Consider the following 21,073-nt stretch of genomic DNA (forward strand, 5'->3'; position numbering starts at 1 on the left):
TTTCATGAACGTATAACTTCACATTGGTGCCTGGAATTTGCCTTCTGAGAACAATGAGTGAGTTTTAATGGTTCCTGAAAATGAGCAAACAGTGCAAGCTTCTCAAGATGGAGACTGAACCAATATTTAGGAAGCCTCTGCCTGTTTTAACGCTGGCTGGCGGAAATGATAGGCACTTGCTTGCTGTTTTGTATATTTGGAGCTATTACCACTGCCTGAAGGTACACCAGAGATGGGTTCCTGGGAGGAATCCCAGTGGCAGTTCAGAAGGTACCCAGTGTACCAAAGCAAACCTCAACCTAGAGTGGACACGCCAGGTGTCCTGGTATGAGTGTTCAAGGGGCCCCACACCTCAACATCTCCTCCTCTCCTGAACTTGTCTTGATCTCTCAGTTGACAACTAGTCATAAAATTTCGCAGTGGCCCTTTCATTGTTCACTTCCATTTTTACTTAATAATTGACTTTTCATTGTTCATGCCTCTTCTGCCAAGCTAAATGGTAGGTTTTTTGAGCCACAGGGCTGTGTCTCTCACAGCACTTAGCACAGGAGGAAGAATCAGAACTGGACTTGGGTCAAATTCGCACCTTTCCACTTATTAGCTCTGTGACTCTGGATAAATTCCTTCACCTCCCTGCTTCTGAGTTTCCTTGTTTGCAAAACAGAGGCAATCATGCCAGGTGTTACAAGAGCCAGTTAGCACAGCGCTGGATGCTAGGAAATGCTTGGTAAATGGCAACTGTGACTCACTAGACAAAGCTTTGCACATAGAAGCTGAGCAAAATTTTGCAGAATTGAATATGACAAAGCAGGACTTAAATTAATGTGAGAAAAGGGCTAGTATGGGCTGTTGAACTTTCATGATAAGGACACTGTTTCCTCTGCCCTTGGGCTTGATTGACAGTTTACAAACCAAATTTTTTTTTAAATCATGCATGACTCTTTCGTGACCTATGATGACCATTTCAAGTTTAGCATGTTTCCTAAGCCCAAAGGGTCTGTGATCTGAGAGGTGTTGTTGATTTGTGTTGTGGAGACTTCTCAGCGTCACCCTTCCCTGAGCGGTGATGCCTTCTCTAGCTCCCTGCAGCATGTGGCTGATGGTGACACCAAGCACTGCTCCCTGATCTAAAGGTCCCATGAGTGTCCCTGGCTTCTTGAGAAGTTTTCTTTAAGAGAGCCATGGTGAGGGATAGGAATGAGGCTCAGTGAGACCAATAGCATCAAAATAAACCAGAAATACCGGGGCAGCAGCTCCGGTCAGGGGCAGCAGATCCAGAGCAACCAGCGCTCCCTTCCCCTGATGCTAGGCCTACGCCACCCCCTGCCAAATAAAAATGGAGAAATAGTGATGAGGATGAGAGTTTGAGAACTGTATGAAAAGTATAAACAGCACTGAGATCAGTTTCCCACATTTCCCATATAAGTGAGCACATTTGCCAAAATTCAAGATGTGTCTTATCTACTCACTCAGCACCTGGCAAATTGCCCAGTAGCATAGTAGCCTTGTGAGGGTCAACTCTGCCGTCTCTCTCTTTGTGGTGGATCCGTGTAGCAATGAAGGAATAGGTCATGTGACAGTCTTACCACCTTCTTTAGTTACCTAGAAATACACACTTTCTCACTTTTTTTTAAATGTTCCTCGGAGAAAAGTACACAAAACAGATATAGTAGGTACTACTTGCTAAATCTGTTACCATGTCAGCTTAGCAGGGCACAAAAGTATAGGTTAGATGAGCTCCTTTTTAATGCTGGCCCTACAGAACAAGACAAGGATTCTTACTTGTCTGCTTTTGCTTGGGCTTGGTTGGTTGGTTTACACAATGCCTTGCTCCAAATGTAACTTGAGACAACACCCTCTAAATAGACTGTGTTATCACCTTCTGTACACAGTAGTAGTATGTTAGGGGTGCAGTTAGACTTATGACATATTCAGTAACGTACAAGCTTTTATCAAGTATCTGCCATGTTAGAGACTCCAAGTTAGATTAGATGCAGGGTTACAAAGAGAGATGAAACCATCCCTGGGCCAGGTGCTGTAATGCTAGCACTCTGGGAGGCCGAGGCAGGAGGATAGATTGAGCTCAGGAGTTTGAAACCAGGCTGAGCAAGAGTGAAGACCCCATCTCTACTAAAAATAGAAAAATCAGCAGGCACAGTGGTGCGCGCCCGTAGTCCCAGCTACTCAGGAGGTTGAGGCAGGAGGATTGTTTGAGCCCAGGAGTTTGAGGTTGCAAGCTACAGTGACGCCTGCCACTGCATTCTACTCGGGATGACAAAGCAAGACTCTGTCTCCAAAAATAAAAAATAAAATAAAACCATCCCTGATCCGAAGGAGCTTGCTGTCTTACGGTAAAAACAAACACAATTAGGTATACTAAAAGGGAGACAGCAGTGATTGCCTGTGTAGAACTGTAGAACTGTAATGTTGCAGTCATGATTTTTTGTTTTTTTAACCAAACATCTCTGGAAAAGATATCTGACAGAATTTTTTTAATTTGGAATTTTATTTAGGCACTTCAAAAATAATAACAGGCCGGGCGCGGTGGCTCACGCCTGTAATCCTAGCACTCTGGGAGGCCGAGGCAGGCGGATTGCTAGAGGTTAGGAGTTCAAAAATAATAATAATTAAAATCCCATTCAGTTAGATGTCTAAAAAATTTCCTCTACTGGACAGAATGCAATCCTGTAAAACCAGTGCTACCCTGGAGAATCCAGGACATTTTGTCATCTGGCTGTGGTAGCTGAGAGGACAGTGTCATTCGTTCTCTCTGAAAGGATTGGAGAGGGCTCCCAAAGGAGTTAATGTCCAATTTAAGAAGTTGGATCTTGAACAACAGACACAGGTCCTTGCAAGAGTGTCGGCTCTGTGTGTTACAGGAAATTTCATACACACAGCCATCAGCTGCAAAGCTTGCCAGTTCCTCTTGCTCTGCACTCATTCCCTCAGCTGAAACTTTTGATCATTGTTACCATAGCTTCCAGCTAGGACTCCATGATTTCTACTTGATTTGTGCACTTGATTCATAGACCCGCCCCCCCCTTTCCTGTGGGGTCAGCAGTGCTTGCAAGAACCTGGAGGATGCTTGGCTTTACAAGCGGGGTAAGGAAGCCCACCCTGAACACCCACGAGTTTAATCTATTTCCATCTGAAAAACCAATGGCCTTAGGCAACATGTTCTTAATTGTTTAAGTCATTGTGTGGGCTCACGAGTGTGTTTGTGTGTGTGCAAGCTGTGCATAAATAGCACATTTTCAGTCTGTGTAAAATATAATGGATAAGCAGCAAATGACAGTAGGCTTAGCCCCTGAAGATTTACCAGGAAAAAAGACAGCTGCATGGCAAAGCTGCTGCCAATAATTAGGGAAGGAATAGCCCATGTCCTGTGCCATTCAGCAGCTTCAGCCATTTAAATGACAGCCAGATTGTTTAGCTCTGTAACCCCCATTCATTATGGGCTAGCAGTTAATTTTTTTGGTGAGAACATTGCTTTTGCTTGTCATCATCACTGGTGTCACTATAAGATCAGGTATGACATGATGCCGGAAAGCCCCAAGTAGAAACCATGGTGGAGGAACACAACAGTTGTTTTTAATGTTTCTTTTAACATTGTAAGTGAATGAGGAAAAACTATTTCTGCAACCTCACGGACTTTGAGTTTTTAACAGGGTCGTGTTGCCAATTTTGTGGATGACAAAAAACGATAATGCTGTCTTTGGCTCAAGTGAGCTGCTCGAGCAGCTCCTTGTGTAGAATGGCTCTCAACAGGCCTGACTGGGAGGGAAATTAATAGGCTTCCCATTGTCACCGTGCATTTTTGCCAAGATATTTCATTAGTGTAAACACTGGACCCGTTGTCATCTTGTTTAGCCACTTGACCCTGGTGATTTTCAATTCCGCTTGGGCTGTGATGAAGTACAGCAGTGGCGTGCACGAGACAGGCACTAATTATTGGAAGCAGCATCACTGCTGACCCAGTACAAGATTAACTGCTCCTTTGCAGTCTTTATTCTGGGACGTTAGCACTGTCTGGTTATCTTGCTTCAGTTGAGGGATTCGGGACAATAGCGGCGCTGATGGTAACGTTGGCAATTTCCCTGTTTGTTTTGCAGGTCACGGCCAGGGGCTTTGGGCCGCTGTTACAGTTTGCTTACACTGCCAAGCTGTTACTCAGCAGAGAAAACATCCGCGAGGTCATCCGCTGCGCGGAGTTCCTGCGCATGCACAACCTGGAGGACTCCTGCTTCAGCTTCCTGCAGACCCAGCTCCTGAGCAGCGAGGATGGCCTGTTCGTGTGCCGGAAGGACGCTGCGTGCCAGCGCCCGCACGACGACCGGGAGAACTCCGCGGGAGAGGAGGAGGAGGAGGAGGAGGAGACCATGGATTCCGAGACGGCCAGGACTGCTTGCCCCAGGGACCAGACGCTTCCAGACCCCATCAGCTTTGAGGCCACTGCCGTCCCGGCGGCAGAGAAGGAGGAAACCTTGCTGCCCGAGACCGACGTGCCCACCGACACCAAGGAGAGCTCGGAAAAGGACGCGTTAACGCAGTACCCCCGATACAAGAAATACCAGCTTGCATGTACCAAGAATGTCTACAATGCGTCATCACACAGTACCTCAGGTTTTGCAAGCACATTCAGTGAAGATAACTCTGGCAGCAGCCTCAAGCCGGGGCTTGCCATGGGGCAGATTAAGAGCGAGCCGCCCAGTGAAGAGAACGAGGAAGAGAGCATCACGCTCTGCCTGTCCGGAGATGAGCCCGACGCCAAGGACAGAGCCGGGGACGTGGAGATGGACCGGAAGCAGCCCAGCCCCGCCCCCGGCCCGGCCGCCGCGGCGGGGGCCGCCTGCCTGGAGAGGTCCCGGAGCACGTCCTCGCCCTCCTGCCTCCGGTCTCTGTTCAGCATAGCGAAAAGCGTGGAGCTGTCCGGCCTGCCCAGTACATCCCAGCAGCACTTTGCCAGGAGTCCAGCCTGCCCTTTTGACAAGGGGATCACTCAGGGTGACCTTAAAACTGACTACACCCCTTTCACAGGGAATTACGGACAGCCCCATGTGGGCCAGAAGGACATGCCCAGCTTCACGATGGGGTCGCCCCTCAGGGGGCCTGGGTTGGAGGCTCTCTGTAAACAGGAGGGAGAGCTGGACCGGAGGAGCGTGATCTTCTCCTCCAGCGCTTGTGACCAAGTGAGCACCTCGGTGCACTCCTACTCTGGGGTGAGCAGTTTGGACAAAGACCTCTCTGAGCCGGTGCCAAAGGGTCTGTGGGTGGGGGCTGGCCAGTCCCTCCCCAGCTCACAGGCCTACTCCCACGGTGGGCTGATGGCTGACCACTTGCCAGGAAGGATGCGGCCCAACACCAGCTGCCCGGTGCCAATCAAAGTCTGCCCTCGCTCGCCACCCTTGGAGACCAGGACCAGGACCTCCAGCTCGTGCTCCTCCTATTCCTACGCAGAGGACGGGAGCGGGGGCTCACCCTGCAGCCTCCCTCTCTGTGAGTTCTCCTCCTCGCCCTGTTCCCAGGGAGCCAAGTTCCTTGCCACAGAACATCAGGAACCAGGCCTGATGGGAGACGGGATGTACAACCCAGTCCGACCCCAAATTAAATGTGAGCAGTCTTATGGAACCAACTCCAGCGACGAATCCGGATCGTTCTCGGAAGCAGACAGTGAGTCGTGTCCTGTGCAGGACAGGGGCCAGGAGGTAGGGAACCCACATAAATTCAAGCATGTGACCCACTCTCTCAGTCCTTAATCTGGACTTTCCCTGTCCTTCCCCTGCCACTCCCAGATTGTTCTTAATTTGCCAAGATTAAAGGTGACAGTGAAGGGACCGCCTCCCCCATCCACAGAAGCAGGGGTGCTGCGGAGTGATTCCAAATTAACCACTTCATCCTAGAAGGCACATGATGGTCCATCTAGATTTCAGTACTCAACAAGCAGAGGCAAGCTGCTGAGTGAATAAAACATTAAGTCTAATGCATGGAAGTGGGCTCAGGTACTTCAAATCGTCCCCCTTCCTCCTCCCTTTCTCCCCTGTCCTCCATCCGCTTTGAAATGATGCCGCATTCATGGCGCTCATCCGCCCTTTCACCCTGTCAGTGCGAAGGAAAATGGAGAATCTCTTTCAAGATTGATTGATTGAAACTAAGTAGTCCGACACAAAACAGGTGCTCTCCCAGCACCTTTTAAATTTCCCTTGTCAGCAAAAGACCCCAGAGCCATCCCACGTCCCTCACTATGCAGATGACAGGATGCTCACCGTCCATCCTGGCCCAGGGCCGTCACAGGCGCCACACATCATGTGTGACAGATCATTTCCCGAGCTCCCCCAAACGACAGGACGTCATTTTGAGGCATAGTGGGCCGGAGTCGTGCTTTTGTCCACCCTGAAACAGAGTGCTTTGTAGACGAAATTTCCGAAGGTTCCATCTGTGTCTTACCTTTGCTAGGCAAGGGGGATGGGACAGTAGCGGCCACAGCATGAGCAAGACTCATGTGACTGAGGAGAGGGAGGACTGGGAGCCCCCCCCCCGCCAGGTCCCCACCAACCCAGTAGCGTGAGTGTTCCCTGGGAAGACCCGAGGGAGGCTGAGTCATGACCTGGCATTTGCTATACCATCTTGCTGACTGACAGGGGACCAACCCGAGATTGCCTCCTGCGTCAGGGACCGCGTCAGGGACCGCCTCAGGGGCAGGAGTGCGAGAACCCAGGGACGAGTCCCTCCTGAGAGCTGTGTAGCCACAAAACACAGGAAGAAGTGAAGCGTGGTCCCCGTCAGGCCAGCGCCCTTCATGCCCGCCTGCGCGGCCTGGACGCAGCCTGTGTGAGGCAGGGGGTGCTAACCTGACCAGACAGCTGAAATGCCACACGGGGCGAGGTGGCTTTGCACAGAGCCACGTGCGGTCTATTCAGCCTCTGCAAGATTGGCTAGAAGCGCATGAGGTTTTAGTTCGGGCATGTTTTGAAAATAGATTCCACGGTTCCCTGTGCCAACTGCAGAAATGCCCTGTGGTCACTTTCCCTTGTCTGCTAGCTAGAATCTCTAGCCTGGTTTCTGCATTTCTGTTAGCTGCCTGGCAGAAGTAGAGAAAGGCAGAGAAACATGGAACGGATCTAATTTACAAAAAGAAATAATAAAGGAAATGGGAATGGGAACTAGTCTCATTTGAATACGCCATGTGCCCTTCGGGATGGAGGGTCGTGCCCAATCCCCTAAGCCAGACTCACATCTGTGTCCCTGACCCGAGAGGACTGAGGTGAAAGACTGTGTACTCTCTCTCCCCGCTCATTCTTTCCCTCTGGCCACAGCTTTTGTGAGGTTCCCTTTTTGTGCCTGCAACTGTTAATAAGTGTGCCCACTGTGGAAGGCTAGTCACTGGGCCCAGTTTATCTGCATCATGATTTGTCTCACCAAGGACTGGCACGGTGAGAAGACGACAGACGCCTGAGTCTTTGCTGTTTGTCTCTCCCTTAAGAGGAGTCTGGCCATTCAGTGTAATGGATTGTGTTTTTGTGACATTTGCATATGTTCATTGAAACCGTCAGTTTCAGGTGCATCTTCTTTTGCCCCTCTAATATCCCAAAAGACAGCTTAGAGTCACTTCTTGGAACTCAGTGTCACAAGAAGAGCACGTGTGTTTTTCTGTGTTGGGCTGTATCAGTTATCTACCTTAGAACTGAAAATAGTGACTCAATTAAAAGGACACTCATTCAACTTATATAGTAGTCATGACCAGGATTAGTCTCCCCTCAAGAAATACCCCTGCTTTTAAAAATAGTTTAATTTTTTTACTTTCCAAAAAAAGAAGCTGTTGTTTGCATGCCTTAACAGCAAAAGAAGAGACATTTACCAAAACACTATGCCATTTGGGGATCGCAGCCCCTCTCGGTAGTACATTTTGGGGAGGATAGTTATAGTAAAGCTAATTTGTAGTTAATAGTAAAGCAAATTTCCCAATTTGACAGTTTAGCATTCCTAGAGTAGAAGTTAGGTTCTCCAAGAACTGTCTCAGGGACTTAGCATGACTGCTGCTCTTAAAGTTTATAACTTGCTTTTGGGAGTTAATACTTGGACGCTGGTGGAAGTGTCTTCCCCAGTAATGATGCTGAGGGCAAATCCTTCCCCAGGAGTCACAACCTGTTTTCTTGAACTGATCTGGAAGAAGCCAGCATTTGTTGAGCTGAGGCTACTTTGATCTGCTCTCAGATGAGGTCTAGGTGTCTTCTCTTCCAAGTGAACCCCAAGGAGACACCAGAGTCAGAAACCAAAAGGGTTCCTAGTCCTGGCCAGCCACCAGCCTAATACTTTAGATGCATTTTCCCAGTCTCTCTTCCAAAATGTTAGATCAAAGAAAAGTGTGAACATACCTTATTTTCCGTATGATGTTCTGGTTGTGCCATATTAAGTAGCTCTTCCATCTCATAAACATGAACTTCTCCCATCCTTTTTAAAAATTGTTCCCTGGCTTTGAAAAAGCTTGAATTAACACAATGTTGGTCTCTATCATAATTCAGCTTTTTAAAATTACTTTCTTTTCTTTTAAATAGTAGAACACAACATACCGAGCCCCAAACATACCACACTTAGCAGGCTTTCTCTGTGCCTACAACAATATACAAATATATACTCACATCTCTAGGGGTTTGGGTTTTATTTTAATGACATTATACTGTATAATTACTCAACTTCCTTTTTTTCACATAGCTATATCCACTGTGTGCTTGGCTCTAGGTCAATCACATAGGGCTCACACGTGCTTCCTTAATATCCATGCTTCTTATAGATCACAGTTCATTCAGGTAGTACCTATTAACAGACATTTCAGTTGTTTCCGGTTTTTTTCCCTCTTATAAACATTGCCACAGTAAACACTTTTGTCAACACATTATTAGTAGTGGTGCTTTTATTTTTGTGGGTTAGAGTCCCATAGGTGGGTTAAAGGTTATGCCCATTTATTAAATACTACCTAATTACCTTCCCAAGAAGTTGTAGCAATTCACATATCTTTTGGCAATTTAGGAGTGTCCATTTTCTCTATTCTTGTCAGTACTAGTAGTCACCAGTCTTTTTAATTTTTGCCAACTTGATGGGTAAAAAATGGTGACTACTACTAAAGTTGACATCTTGTTTTGTGTGTGTTCAACTTTTATTTTTCCATTGCTATGAATTGCCAGTTTACATCTTTGCCAACTTTTCTTTTGTGCTGTTTAACTTTAAATCAATCTGTAGGAACGTTGATCCCTAATATTAGGAATATTAGCCCTTTCTCATAAATGTTGCCTGGATTTTCTCCTAGTCTGTTTATTTATAGTATCTTTTTTCTATAGAGAAAATTTTAATTTTTGTGTAGTCAAAGTATCAGTCTTTTTCTTTGTGACTTCTGGGTTTGTTATATTCCTTAAGAAGTCAGCTTGGGAATTTTTCTCTTCCAATGATGGAAAAAAAATGAACAAGTCATGTTAAGTGAAAAAAGTCACAGAACAGTATGCACAACAAGGTCCTACTTTGTTTCATAAATATACATACTGTATAAATAAAATCAGTGTGGAGAATAAGATGAAATTGGAAGCAACGCTGGGGAGAGGGAGAGTAGGGAAAGCTTCATTTCCATGTATGTCTGTAATGTTTGAATTTTAGATGTGTATGTCTCACACAGGCTGCTTTTTTAAATTGAGACATAATTCCCACATCATAAAATTTACCCTACTAAAGTGAACAATTCAGTGGTTTTTAAATATAGTCACAATGTTATACAACCATCACCACTAGCTAATTGCAGAACATTTTCATCACCCTAAAAGGAAACACTGTACCCATTAGCAGTCACTCCTTACTGCCTGCTGCCCTCAACTCCAGGCAACCACAAATCTACCTTCTGTCTCTATAGATTTGTCCGTTCTGACATTTTACACAAATGGAATCTTAACAATATATATGGCCTTTTGTGTCTGGCTCCTTTCACTGCAACATAATGTTTTCAAGGTTCACCCCTGCCATTGATGTACCTTGTCATGTGTTAGTCCCTTATTCCTTTTTATTGCTGAATGATACTCCATTATGTTGATCCATGCCACATATTGTTGACCCATTCATTGGTTGAGAGACATTTGGGTTGCTTCCACTTTTGGGCTATTAAGAGTAACCCTGCTATGAACACTTGAGTACAAGTTTTTTGAAGACATATGTTTTCATTTCTCTTCATTATATACCTAGGAATGGAATTACTGAATCATATGAAAACTCTGCATTAAACCTTTTGAGGAACTACCAGACTGTTTCCAAGGTCACTGTGGCATTTTATGCTCCCACCAGCAGTGTGTGAGGGATCCAGTTTCTTTACATTCTCAACAACACTTGTTATTGTCCATCTTTTTTAGTATAGCCATCCAGGATGTGTGAAGTATCTCAGTGCGGTTTACAGGATTGTTTTTAAATTTTGAAGATTATAGAAATGTCACGATCATTTTCCAAGTAGTAAGCTTCTTAGTAAGACAGTTTTGTACCTAAAGCATTTCTAATTAATTGTGGGTTTTAGTAAAGAAACACCTAGATAGTTTATTTGCACAGCCAAAAGTATCGATTTAGTTGGGCTTGCTTTATTAAGATGTTTTATGTCAAGAGGAATAAAGTATATTAGATTGAGTGTGTGTGTGCATGAGAGAGAGAAAAAATGAAAACTAGATCCAGAGCAAACACAGAAATGGTATAGAACAGCCATGTCTGTCTCTAACTCTTCCCACCCAAACACTTTGAGACACATGTTGTATGTAAAATTTTTACAGTCATTTTTGTGGTTTGGTGGATCAGCCATGTTTTCAGAAGTCTCTGTAGTTGGTCTGCTTAATAAAAAGAATCCTTGCTGGGCAGCGTAGAAGGCAGCCATATTTCTAATTAAAACAGTGTTTTCATGTTGTCTAGAAGAACATTCTTAGCGTCTGGAATTCCAAAGCCCACTATGTATGGAATAAGAAACCATGTGACAAAGAAAGATAGGGCTGACAAACAAATAATAGCACCTCATATTTATAAGGAGGTTCAAACTTTTCAAAGCACTTTCTCCACCTATTATCCAATTTTATTCTTCATAGCAACCCTATAAGCTAAGTAGGGCAGGTATTATCTCCCTCTGACTCACAGATCCTCAAAGAACTTTAGGACAGAGAGAATAGAGACTAGCCTGAGCTCACACAGCTAATTAATTGCAGTATCATGACTAAATCCCAGGTGTCCTGCATTTATGCCAGAATCTGGGCCATGAGAATAGAATGTAGAAATACAATTGTACAGGAAACATTTCTTGGTCTGGGAGGGGAGCTTTTGTCATTGGCTTCTGCCCAGCCTGAGCTGGCCGTCACAGTTCCAGCAGCTCCGGAATTATCCTCCAATGGGCATCCTCCACCAGACAACTCATGGGGATCTGAGGGCACTGTAAGAGCACAGGTGTCAAAGGCTTTGAGGAGCTGGCCACACCGTCCTTGCCTCAGGGTATCGTGTTGATATGACCCTGTTCCTGCAGCTTCCACACAACATCTGGTAGTAAAAACCAAGAAATGAGATAGGAAAAAATAATTCACAAACCAGTCTTCCACTGGAATTTCTGGAGGAAGTAGATGCTTGTTTCTGGCTTCTTCTGAGAAGTTAGCAGCGACATCCTGCTTCTCTAATAACCTTCACCACGCAAACCAGAAACACCAGGCAAGCGAAGTGTGCGTTAGGAGGCATGATGAGGTGAGACAGATACAGTACCGTCTGTTAACAGCTCCACGAAAAATATGAAAACAGAGATCACAGGGAAATTCTCCAGAGCAAGAGAGTCATCATTTGGGGGGTAGAAATTGTTTTGCCCTTTTTTGATACATCTTTGAATTTTTTTTTTAAAGAAACTATACATATTATATAATTTTTTAATGATTTTTTTAATAGGGAGGAAGGGGCTGATGCTTTGGGCTACAGAATGGGGTAGTGGTTGGCAGTGGGGAGAAGGAGTGGGAGTGATTTCTGTTTGGTGAGGAGGCGCTGGCATCTCGGGGTCTAGCCTGCAGCCAGACAGCACACGAGGAGGCATATTTAGGTTTTGTGCACCCTCCAGCCGTCATCTTTCTCCTACGTTTTTCCACCTCCTGAGGCCAGAGGTTCCTGGGCACACTGCAGGGACCATCAGTTTCATTGACTGCTGAAGAGCGGGAACCCCCAGAAGATCTAACCCTCCTCTGGTCATTGCTTAGCAGGGCAGTGCAGGTCCCATGCTGAAAACCCGCCTCTCGTGCTGCTCTTCCCTTCCCGTGTAGTGTTCCAGAGGGAAGCGACGAGTCAGCACTTTGCTGGAGTGGGTAAAATCAACAGTAGCTTATCGTGCAAACTGTGGCACCGCCCCCTGCTGCCCTGTTGGGCCCTTGGCTTGCTGACTCAGTGGCTACCCCTGCCTCTCTGAGCCTCTTCTGAGAACCAAAGCAGCACCCACAAATCCCACATGCCCTTCCCTTTATATACAGCCTGCTCACCCCGAGCCACGTGTGGCTGGCCGAGTATAATGCGGCCATTCAGACAGGTGGTTGGCAGGACTCTTTCATCTTGGCAGGTTGGGTATTTTGCACTATTTATGAGGGGCAAGTGAATGAAAACCAAGCACTGCTGAGCAGTGAAATCCTGGGAGAGTAAGTGTGGGGAGGCACAGTACACAAGATATTAAGTGCTACTGTGCCTATATGTGATGATTCTCTAGAAGAAAGAGAGGAGCCCCTTGACACTTCTCAATCAACTTTCCAAGGCCAAGAGGCAATATCTGACTTTTCAGCCCCATTTGGCAATGTTTGAGTGCCAAGAGCCTGTGAGAAGAATGTTCTCCAAGGTACTAAAGGATTGGTGGCTGCTCCTTATTTCTGGGGGAGATGCCCCTTGGCTTTGAACCTACTGCTCTGAAAACAACAAATGGATGTGGTGAAGTCCCCACTGTGCCTTGCCAAGAACACATCAGGGAGTCCCCCCCTCCTCCAGCCCTCCATTGCTGGAGGGTAACAGAAACTTGTGACAAGAAACACGAGTGGGAGTTTTTTCACATGGAAGAAAGTCTACAGCTGACTCTTCTTTGCCTCTGACCCTGTTTAAAAAGCAGCTTGGGTTGCAACAGATCTGCTGAAATTTTATATGGCCTTTTACTTCAGGGACTTTGAAACTAGCATTGTTGATTTTTCCTTTTTCCTGGCAGTCCTCTGTCCTGTTTCCCTAGTGTTTTATATTCACTGTCTAGATGATTTTAAATACAGTAGCTGTTGGTACAGAAGCCCTTTCGACTTCCCGCGTAGCCTGAGCTATAGGTATGTTTTCTTTCTGAAAGTAAGCAAACACATTGAGAGCAGAAGCGGAATGGCTTTGTTGTCAGCAGAGAGGGAAACTCCACCAGCCCCTAAAGTGCCACAACCTCTGCTGTGTCGAAACATCCGTGTCTCCAACAGACAGGTCTCTGTGTTACTGAGGCACCGTCCAGGATCCGAGTGTCTGTTTGTTATCCAAAGGGCATAAAAGGGAAATCAAACATTCTTTCATATCATTCTAAGCCCTGTGCAAACACAGCCTCGCGGACAAAGGCCCTTCCCGAGCCCATAACAAGGAGCCGTTTGTCCCGGCTGCCTGCATCTAGCAGTCGGAGCGGGGCTGAGCTAAGAGTGGTGTCCTGTGCCCTGCTGCGGCTTTGCTTTCTTGGACCAAAATGTTGCAGGTGTCATGGGACAGAGTTCACCATGCGGAAGGTGAATCAGAGCACCCGTATTGGGAGCCTTCAGCAAATGCCATGTCAAACAATCTGAGGGCTGTGAGGTAAACTGACAAAGAAATCGCACCCAAGCACGGAAAAGTGATCAAACGATCATTTAGTATGTTTGCCTTTGTGCATGGGGGTTAGCCACGAATGCCGGCATCAGGACTCGTGTCTGCCTGCGTCTGACGCAACCAAAGAAAAAGCCTGAGCTTAGGATAAGATATCTTCATTCTCACTCCCTGGAAGAACACAGACTTAACAATGCAGCATCTGCATACTAACGAGAGTTGGTTTCTTCTCCCAAAAATATTTTGATCCGTTAAACCCAGGCCTGTGTGTTTTTCAGGCTCCTCGGGTACACTGAGTCCATTTGTTCTGTCTTCTAGAGCTGTGTTGTCCCATACAGCAGCCACATTCTGCACAAGGCTGTCGAGTCCCTGCAGTGTGGTTCATCTGAATTGTGACGTGCTGTAAAGACAAAATACTTTTTGGATTTTGAAAATTTAGCACAGGAAAATGTAAACTATCTCAATAATTGTGTTATATTAAACTACAGGTTGGACATTTTGGCTCTATTGGGTTAAATAACATACATTATTAAAATCAGTTAACCTGTTTCTTTTTACTTCTTTTAATGTGGCTACTGGAAAATTTTTAAATCACGCCTGGCTCCTGTTTGCAGAATATTAGCGCTGGGCCAGCACTTGAAGGAAGTTTGGGTTTGTAGCGCCATCTGCTGGCTGTCTGAGGCAGACTCACGTGTAAGCGAGGATTAAGCAGACTGAGCTGGGAAACACCTTATCTCTTGGCCTGGCAACATGGAACCTTCCTTTTCCAGGAGCTTCAGAAGCAGGACCAGAAGGGCACCCAAAGCCCCCGAATTATCAAGAGCCTTGGGAAGGATGGTATCAAACTGCTCGAAGGTGCAAACCCGTGTTCTTCACCTCGTGGGTGCCGAGGAGGCCCTAGAGATAGACAGTCTGGGTTCACCCCTCACCTTTTGCACTCGGAGCTTTTATAGGCACTCCTTTTCCTGGGTTGTGTTTCTTAGGAAATGTTTCAAACAGCAATAGGGTTATAATCAAGCATTTAACAATACAGGGAGGACACAGATCCAGCCTCAGGAAACTGGTATCCTCTCTTTAGATAATGCTTAATTTACCTTGATTCGTCAAGACTTTGAAAGTAGAAATTTTGCTGATAAGGTCCCTGCATCACTTCTCTATTGTTGCACAGTAAACCAAAAACTTACTGGCTTAAGACAGTAATCACTTAACTTAACTCTCTCAGTTTCTGTGACACATGTAAATGCAAGTCAGGAATCCAGGAGTGGCCCGTCTGAGCAGCTCTGGTTCAAGCTGTCTCATAAAGGTGAAGTCAGATGTGGGCTGGAGCTGCCTCATCCGAAGGTTTGACTGGGGCTAGAGGCTCCATTTCCAAGGGGGCTCATTCACAAGACTGGCGAGGTGATGCTGGCTGTTGGCTGCAGGCTCCTCTCCACCTGGGCCTCTCCACGGAGCTGCTTACATGTCCTCAAGTCATGGCAGCTGGTTCCCTCCAGCAGGCAGTGTAAGAGGCCCAAGGGGAAGATGCAGTGCCCTTTGTGACCTAGCCTCAGAAATTACACGTCATTACTTCCGTTGCATTCTGTTGGTCAAAAGGCAGGAAAAGTCATCCTACCTCTTAGTAAAGGAATGTCAACATTACATGGTAAAAGGCAATGTGAGGGCCAGGCACAGTGGCTCACGCCTGTAATCCTAGCACTCTGGGAGGCCGAGGCAGGCGGATTGCTCAAGGTCTGGAGTTCAAAACCAGCCTGAGCCAAGAGTGAGACTCCGTCTCTACTAAAAATAGAAAGAAATTAATTGGCCAACTAAAAAAAATATATAGAAAAAATTAGCCGGGCATGGTGGCACATGCCTGTAGTCCCAGCTACTCGGGAGGCTGAGGCAGCAGGATTGCTTGAGCCAGGAGTTTGAGGTTGCTGTGAGCTAGGCTGACACCATGGCACTCTAGCCCGGGGAACAGAATGAGACTGTCACAAAAAAAAAAAAAAAAAAATGTGAGATGGGATGGCTATTTTTGGAAAACACAATCAGCCACGTGCCAAACACTTGTATAACACTATACAGCAAAAAAGAAAAAAAAATGCCCCACTTTTCAGATGAGGAAATTAAGGCTCAGAAAGAGAATGACTTGCCTGAGGTCTCATGACTGGTGAGGAGGATTAAAGCCAGTTCTTTTGACTCCTGGTCCACACTGGTGGAGCCCATCCAGGTTATCTCCTTGTCCCGCCCTGATGCTGTTGTAACTAAGACTCACACTGATGGTTGTGTTTTTCCAACATCTTCAAGATATGTGGGGCTCTCTTCATTCAAGTACTTTAGATAAGTCTTTTGTTATCTCCCTATAATCTGTCATTTCATTGAGTTAGGCTATGTATCTTATGGAAGTAGATTTCAGCTAACTATAGAGTCTTTACGAGAGTGCTACAGCAGTGGAAGATCACACATTTTCCAATATTTTCCATGCCTTCTGCTTCAAAAATCTCAGGCATGATAACATTATAACATTTATGTGTTCTTAATTCTGTTTGATTACCCAAATATTACATCTTACTTGTACTTGAACAGGAAAGAATTCATCACTACTTGGTTTCAGTAGTGTCTATATTACTTGGTCATCTTAAAAAGGAGGTTGTACCATTTTTTGATGTCTAACCTTCCATAATTAAAACTAAAATCCACCTGCCATGCTCATATTCTGTTATTCTTGGTTTCAGGTCAAACTTCCTTTTCCTGTAGATCAAATCACAGATCTTCCAAGGAACGATTTCCAGATGATGATTAAGATGCACAAGCTAACCTCAGAGCAGTTAGAGTTCATTCACGACGTCCGGCGGCGCAGCAAGAACCGCATCGCAGCCCAGCGCTGCCGCAAGAGGAAACTGGACTGTATTCAGAATTTAGAATGTGAAATCCGCAAATTGGTGAGTTGTGATCAGCAACCCGAAGTGGCCAGAATTAATGAAAAGTTACAGCAGTGAAGGTTGAAAAAGTAGAGAGAAGGGGCACCCTTCAGGGAAGTTTGGGGTTACTTTTAAACAGATTTATCAACAGCAATAATAGGTTTACATCTGCAGGGTGTGTGTAGTGCAGGTGTGCCATAGTCTGTCAATATTTTACCTCCTTCAGCCATTCTATAAAGGTAGCTCTTTTTTATTTTCTAGTTGACATAGAATAATAGCTGGTGTTTATTGCCTGCGTCTGTGGGCCAGGTAGTCTTCTAAACTGTTTCTGTGGAATCACATTCAATCCTCACACTCACCCTATGACTTAAGGTCTGTTTTATCCTGTTTACAGAGGAGGAAACTAGAACGCAGAGAAATTAGGTAACTTCCCAGTACACAGTAGGGCTTGAATGCAAACGCAAGTGTGTGATTGCGGATTATATGTTTCTTACCACTGCTTTCTCCTGCCTCCCAGCAGAAGAGTGTAGGTTAAAGATAGATTCCCCCATTGCTCAGCCGGATGATCTCACGGTGCCCTCTGCAGCCCCAGAGTCCTTGCTCTTGCAATTCTGCCTCAGAGTGACTGCCTGCTCTTTCCTGTGCCTGGGAGTGTTTTGTCTCAGGGAACAGACCTCCCCATACTCAGAGCTACGTGCCCCCACTCCTTCTCCTTGAGAAGCAACCTTAAGCTACAGGAAATACATGCAGGCGGCCTCTTGCTCCTGGTTGTAGCTTTGAAGGCAATCGAGGGGTCGCCCTCCTTCATCTCAACTTTTCTGTTGGCCAAATACTGGACACTTGTCTCAGGTGCCATGTCCGTGTCAAGCTGAAGAAGAGGGAGGCTGCATACTGTGATCCTGATCCAAGTTTGGGTCCTCAGACTACTTGCTACAGTCTTCTGCCTCATGGAAAGCCACTGTCCTGATGAGAACCTAAGAGCGAGGATGAGATGTTTGAAAAGCACAAGGGAATGGCATGTGTTATCATCAAGAGATCCCTGGACTTCAGGGTCTTTTTTTTTTTTCTTTATTAATGCCCACCAAGCAGGGAAAATCTGCCTGTGTGCCATAGCTTCCTTCCCCAGCAAAGTCAAGCCCAAGCTCCTTAGCAGGATCCCTGCCCTCAGGTTCACAGTCTGTAGTTGCTCCTCCAGCGTCACCTCCCACAACCTTCCTAGGGCTTGACCCACGATAAGATCAGACTGCCTGCAGTGCCCCCACCTTTCCTGCTGTCTTACACCTCTGCGCTTGTGCCATGCCCTTCCCTCTGCCTTGGGCATTCCTCTGCTTCTCTGACCCGCTCTGTTGTTTAAGAGTCATGTTATGGGCCGGGCGTGGTGGCTCTCGCCTGTAATCCTAGCACTCTGGGAGGCTGAGGTGGGTGGATCCCTCAAGGTCAGGAGTTCGAAACTAGCTTGAGCAAGAGTGAGACCCCCTGCCCCATCTCTACTAAAAATAGAAAAAAAAAATGCAAGACAACTAAAAATGTATAGAAAAAATTAGCCAGGCATGGTGGCGCATGCCTATAGTCCAGGCGTAGTTAGACTACGGCCCGCAGGCCACATGCGGGTGCTTTTGCCCGTCTGTTTTTTTACTTCGAAATAAGATATGTGCAGTGTGCATAGGAATTTGTTCATACTTTTTTTAAAACTATAGTCTGGCCCTCTAACGGTCTGAAGGACAGTGAACTGGCCCCCTGTTTAAAAAGTTTGAGGACCCCTGCGTAGTCCCAGTTACTTGGGAGACTAGAGGCTAAGGCAGGAGGATCACTTGAGCCAGGAGTTTGAGGTTGCTGTGAGCTAGGCTGACGCCACGGCACTCTAGCCCGGGCAACAGAGTGAGACTCTGTCTCAAAAAAAAAAAGAGTTATGTCACTAATCACCTCTCCAGGAAGCAGGGCAACTTTCCCGAGTTCCCAGTCAGGCCGGGCACCTGCCCTTGGAAGCCTGACCTGACCGCTGGCTTGGTGCCTATCACTTAGTCTTGAATTATCTGCGTATGTGCTTGTCTCCCCAGCCCCCGGCCCTCCACTCTAGGTTCCTCAAGGGCAAGGACGGTATCCTGATCATCTCTGAATATCCAGTGTTGGGCTCTGAGGGAATGCCCCTCAGATTGCCCCTAAAATTTACTGGAAATTGTGACTCTTTAGATATGGATATTATGAATTTCTTCTTTCTTTAAAATTTTTCTGTAATGTCTTAACAACAAGAAAATTTAAGTTAAACCACATAAGGAAAGGAGGCATGCCTGCTGGAGAGTGTGGGTCTTCTGAAGGCCCACTGGGAGCAGGTAGCTGAGCCCACCAGCTGTGAGTATATCAGGTCTTGGACACATGTCTGTAGTAATTCTTGCCCTGCGCTCCTCTTCAAGTAGTAGAGTAGTTGCGATCACCCGTATTTGAGAAATGCCTGGTTTTAGTAGTTAGCATCTGCTCGGCGTGATTTTGCAACACTGCGCAAATAAAATCTAAGCCACGCACCAGGCAGATATCTCAAGCACTTTGCTCACTGATAAACCAAGAGGGCACCTCCTAGTTCTCCACCCACTTTGGGGCAACTCCTTAAATAATACGCTGCGCGTCAGTGCTGACGAGAGTTCCACATGCCCATCAGTGTGTTCATCAGTGACTTAGAGCTTCATGCTCTTGACCAAGGTGTGATTTTTACTGCCTTTCCTGCAGAGAGCCAAAACACCACCATGTAGGGCACCTCATTTTCTTCCCCCTAGACAGTGGCCGGGAGCATTTATCCGATGAGCAGGCCTGGAGAGGTCAGTGCGTTGGCCGAGACGATGGGCTGGAATTGAACCTGGGATTCCTCTCCTGATGCCCAGCAGTGTCGCCCCCCACCCACATTGCAGATTTCCAGGTTGAAAGGAGGGAGGTCCAGGGTGCATGGCCACGTATATAACATTTCTTTCCCCAAGGAGACCTCCCAGATGTGCTTTGTTTCTTATCACCCTGGTCTGAGTGGTGGGGAGGGTGCTGGCGGGCGGGCAGCTGCCGTGTCGCGGGGTCCCCAGGGGCCCGCGCACCCTCCCCTCTCCCGTCTCCCACGCCCCCGCCGCTCAGCTGCTGCAGCCTTGCATAATGTATTTCTCTCGAGTTGTACTCGTACATCTGTTTATTTTTCATGTTTAAAACATGTTTTCTTGATAAATTTATAAATATTTTAGCAGGTGCCCTTTCCCCGAGTAAATCTCTCTCCGACACACACGCCCACGCTGCCTGCCAGATTGCGTTTGTGCTACGGCGTGTGCAGCTCCCGTAGGGGACCCGGCCCTTGGGCGTGTCGTGTGCCCATTGCTCTCCATCTACCCGCCCCTCCTTTTATCTCCCATCCTCACCTCGACCGCAGGCCCAGGGTAGGTGAGGACTCGCCTCACCCTGCTGCCAGGGCCACTTTCTTCATCCCTTCAGCCTCCTCACCTCTCCTCCACAAATACGATGGTAACCCTTAGTTACTCTCCTCTCTGGGAATGAATTCATCCGTCCCATGGGGTGATGGATTTTAGTGACACAGAGCATCTGTAGGATTTTGTTTAAGGGGGAAACATCTCAGAACTTGGGCTGGGACGTGAAGGCTCAGGCTCCACGCGTCTGTTCCCCCTTCCACGCCCAGCGCGAGTCACCACTCGAGGTTCGCTGCTCACCTCCCAGCTGTCCCCAAGGGCATTCGCCATGGTCCATCAAAGCTGCTACCCAGGCCAGAGAGCCTGCTGGTGTTAGGTTGAACCATACGGAATTGCTGATGGCTGACTTTTTTGGTTTAGTTTTCTTAAATATAGACTCAGTTTTTTAGGAGCAATTTTAGGTTGACAGCAAAGTTGAACAGAATATATAGGGAGTTCCCACACGCACAGCCTCCCCGACTATCAGCACCCCCACCAGAGTGGCACCTGTGCAGCGACTGATGAGCCTACACTGACACATCATTACTGCCCAGAGCCCATAGTTTACATCAGGGTCCACTCTTGGTGCAGTACATTCTACGGGTTTGGACAAATGTATGATAACGTCTGTCTACCGTTACAGTGTCACACAGGCCAGTTTCACTGCCCCAGAAATCCTCTGTGCTCTGCCTGCTCATCCCTCCCTACCTTTACGAGCCCTGGCAACCTGGTCTTCTTATCCCCTTAGTTTCGCCTTTTCAGAATGTCGTGTCGTTGGAATTAGTCCATTTTTGTCCTTCAGAAATGGCAACCTGATTCATTTGGGGGAGGTTTTCAACCACAAGATTTGGGAGTCAGAGCGTTCCAGTTAATTCTCTACAAACCCCAAATTTCCAGGAAACCAGAACATTGAGT

The 21,073-nt window shown here is 46.7% G+C and overlaps 1 protein-coding gene across 3 annotated transcripts in view; it reads left to right on the forward strand.

Annotated features, from left to right (window-relative positions):
• The window catches only part of BACH2 (BACH transcriptional regulator 2), a 333,757-nt gene that overhangs the window by 306,166 nt on the left and 6,518 nt on the right, over positions 1-21,073 (forward strand). For all 3 annotated transcript variants that reach the window (XM_012750877.2, XM_076003110.1, XM_012750878.3), the window contains 2 exons: positions 4,113-5,705; positions 16,542-16,748. In XM_012750877.2, coding sequence (XP_012606331.2) covers positions 4,113-5,705; positions 16,542-16,748 — 1,800 coding nt within the window. The remainder of the gene's footprint in view (positions 1-4,112; positions 5,706-16,541; positions 16,749-21,073) is intronic.

The sequence above is a fragment of the Microcebus murinus genome, chromosome 5, assembly GCF_040939455.1.
Source record: "Microcebus murinus isolate Inina chromosome 5, M.murinus_Inina_mat1.0, whole genome shotgun sequence".
Taxonomy (NCBI): domain Eukaryota; kingdom Metazoa; phylum Chordata; class Mammalia; order Primates; family Cheirogaleidae; genus Microcebus; species Microcebus murinus.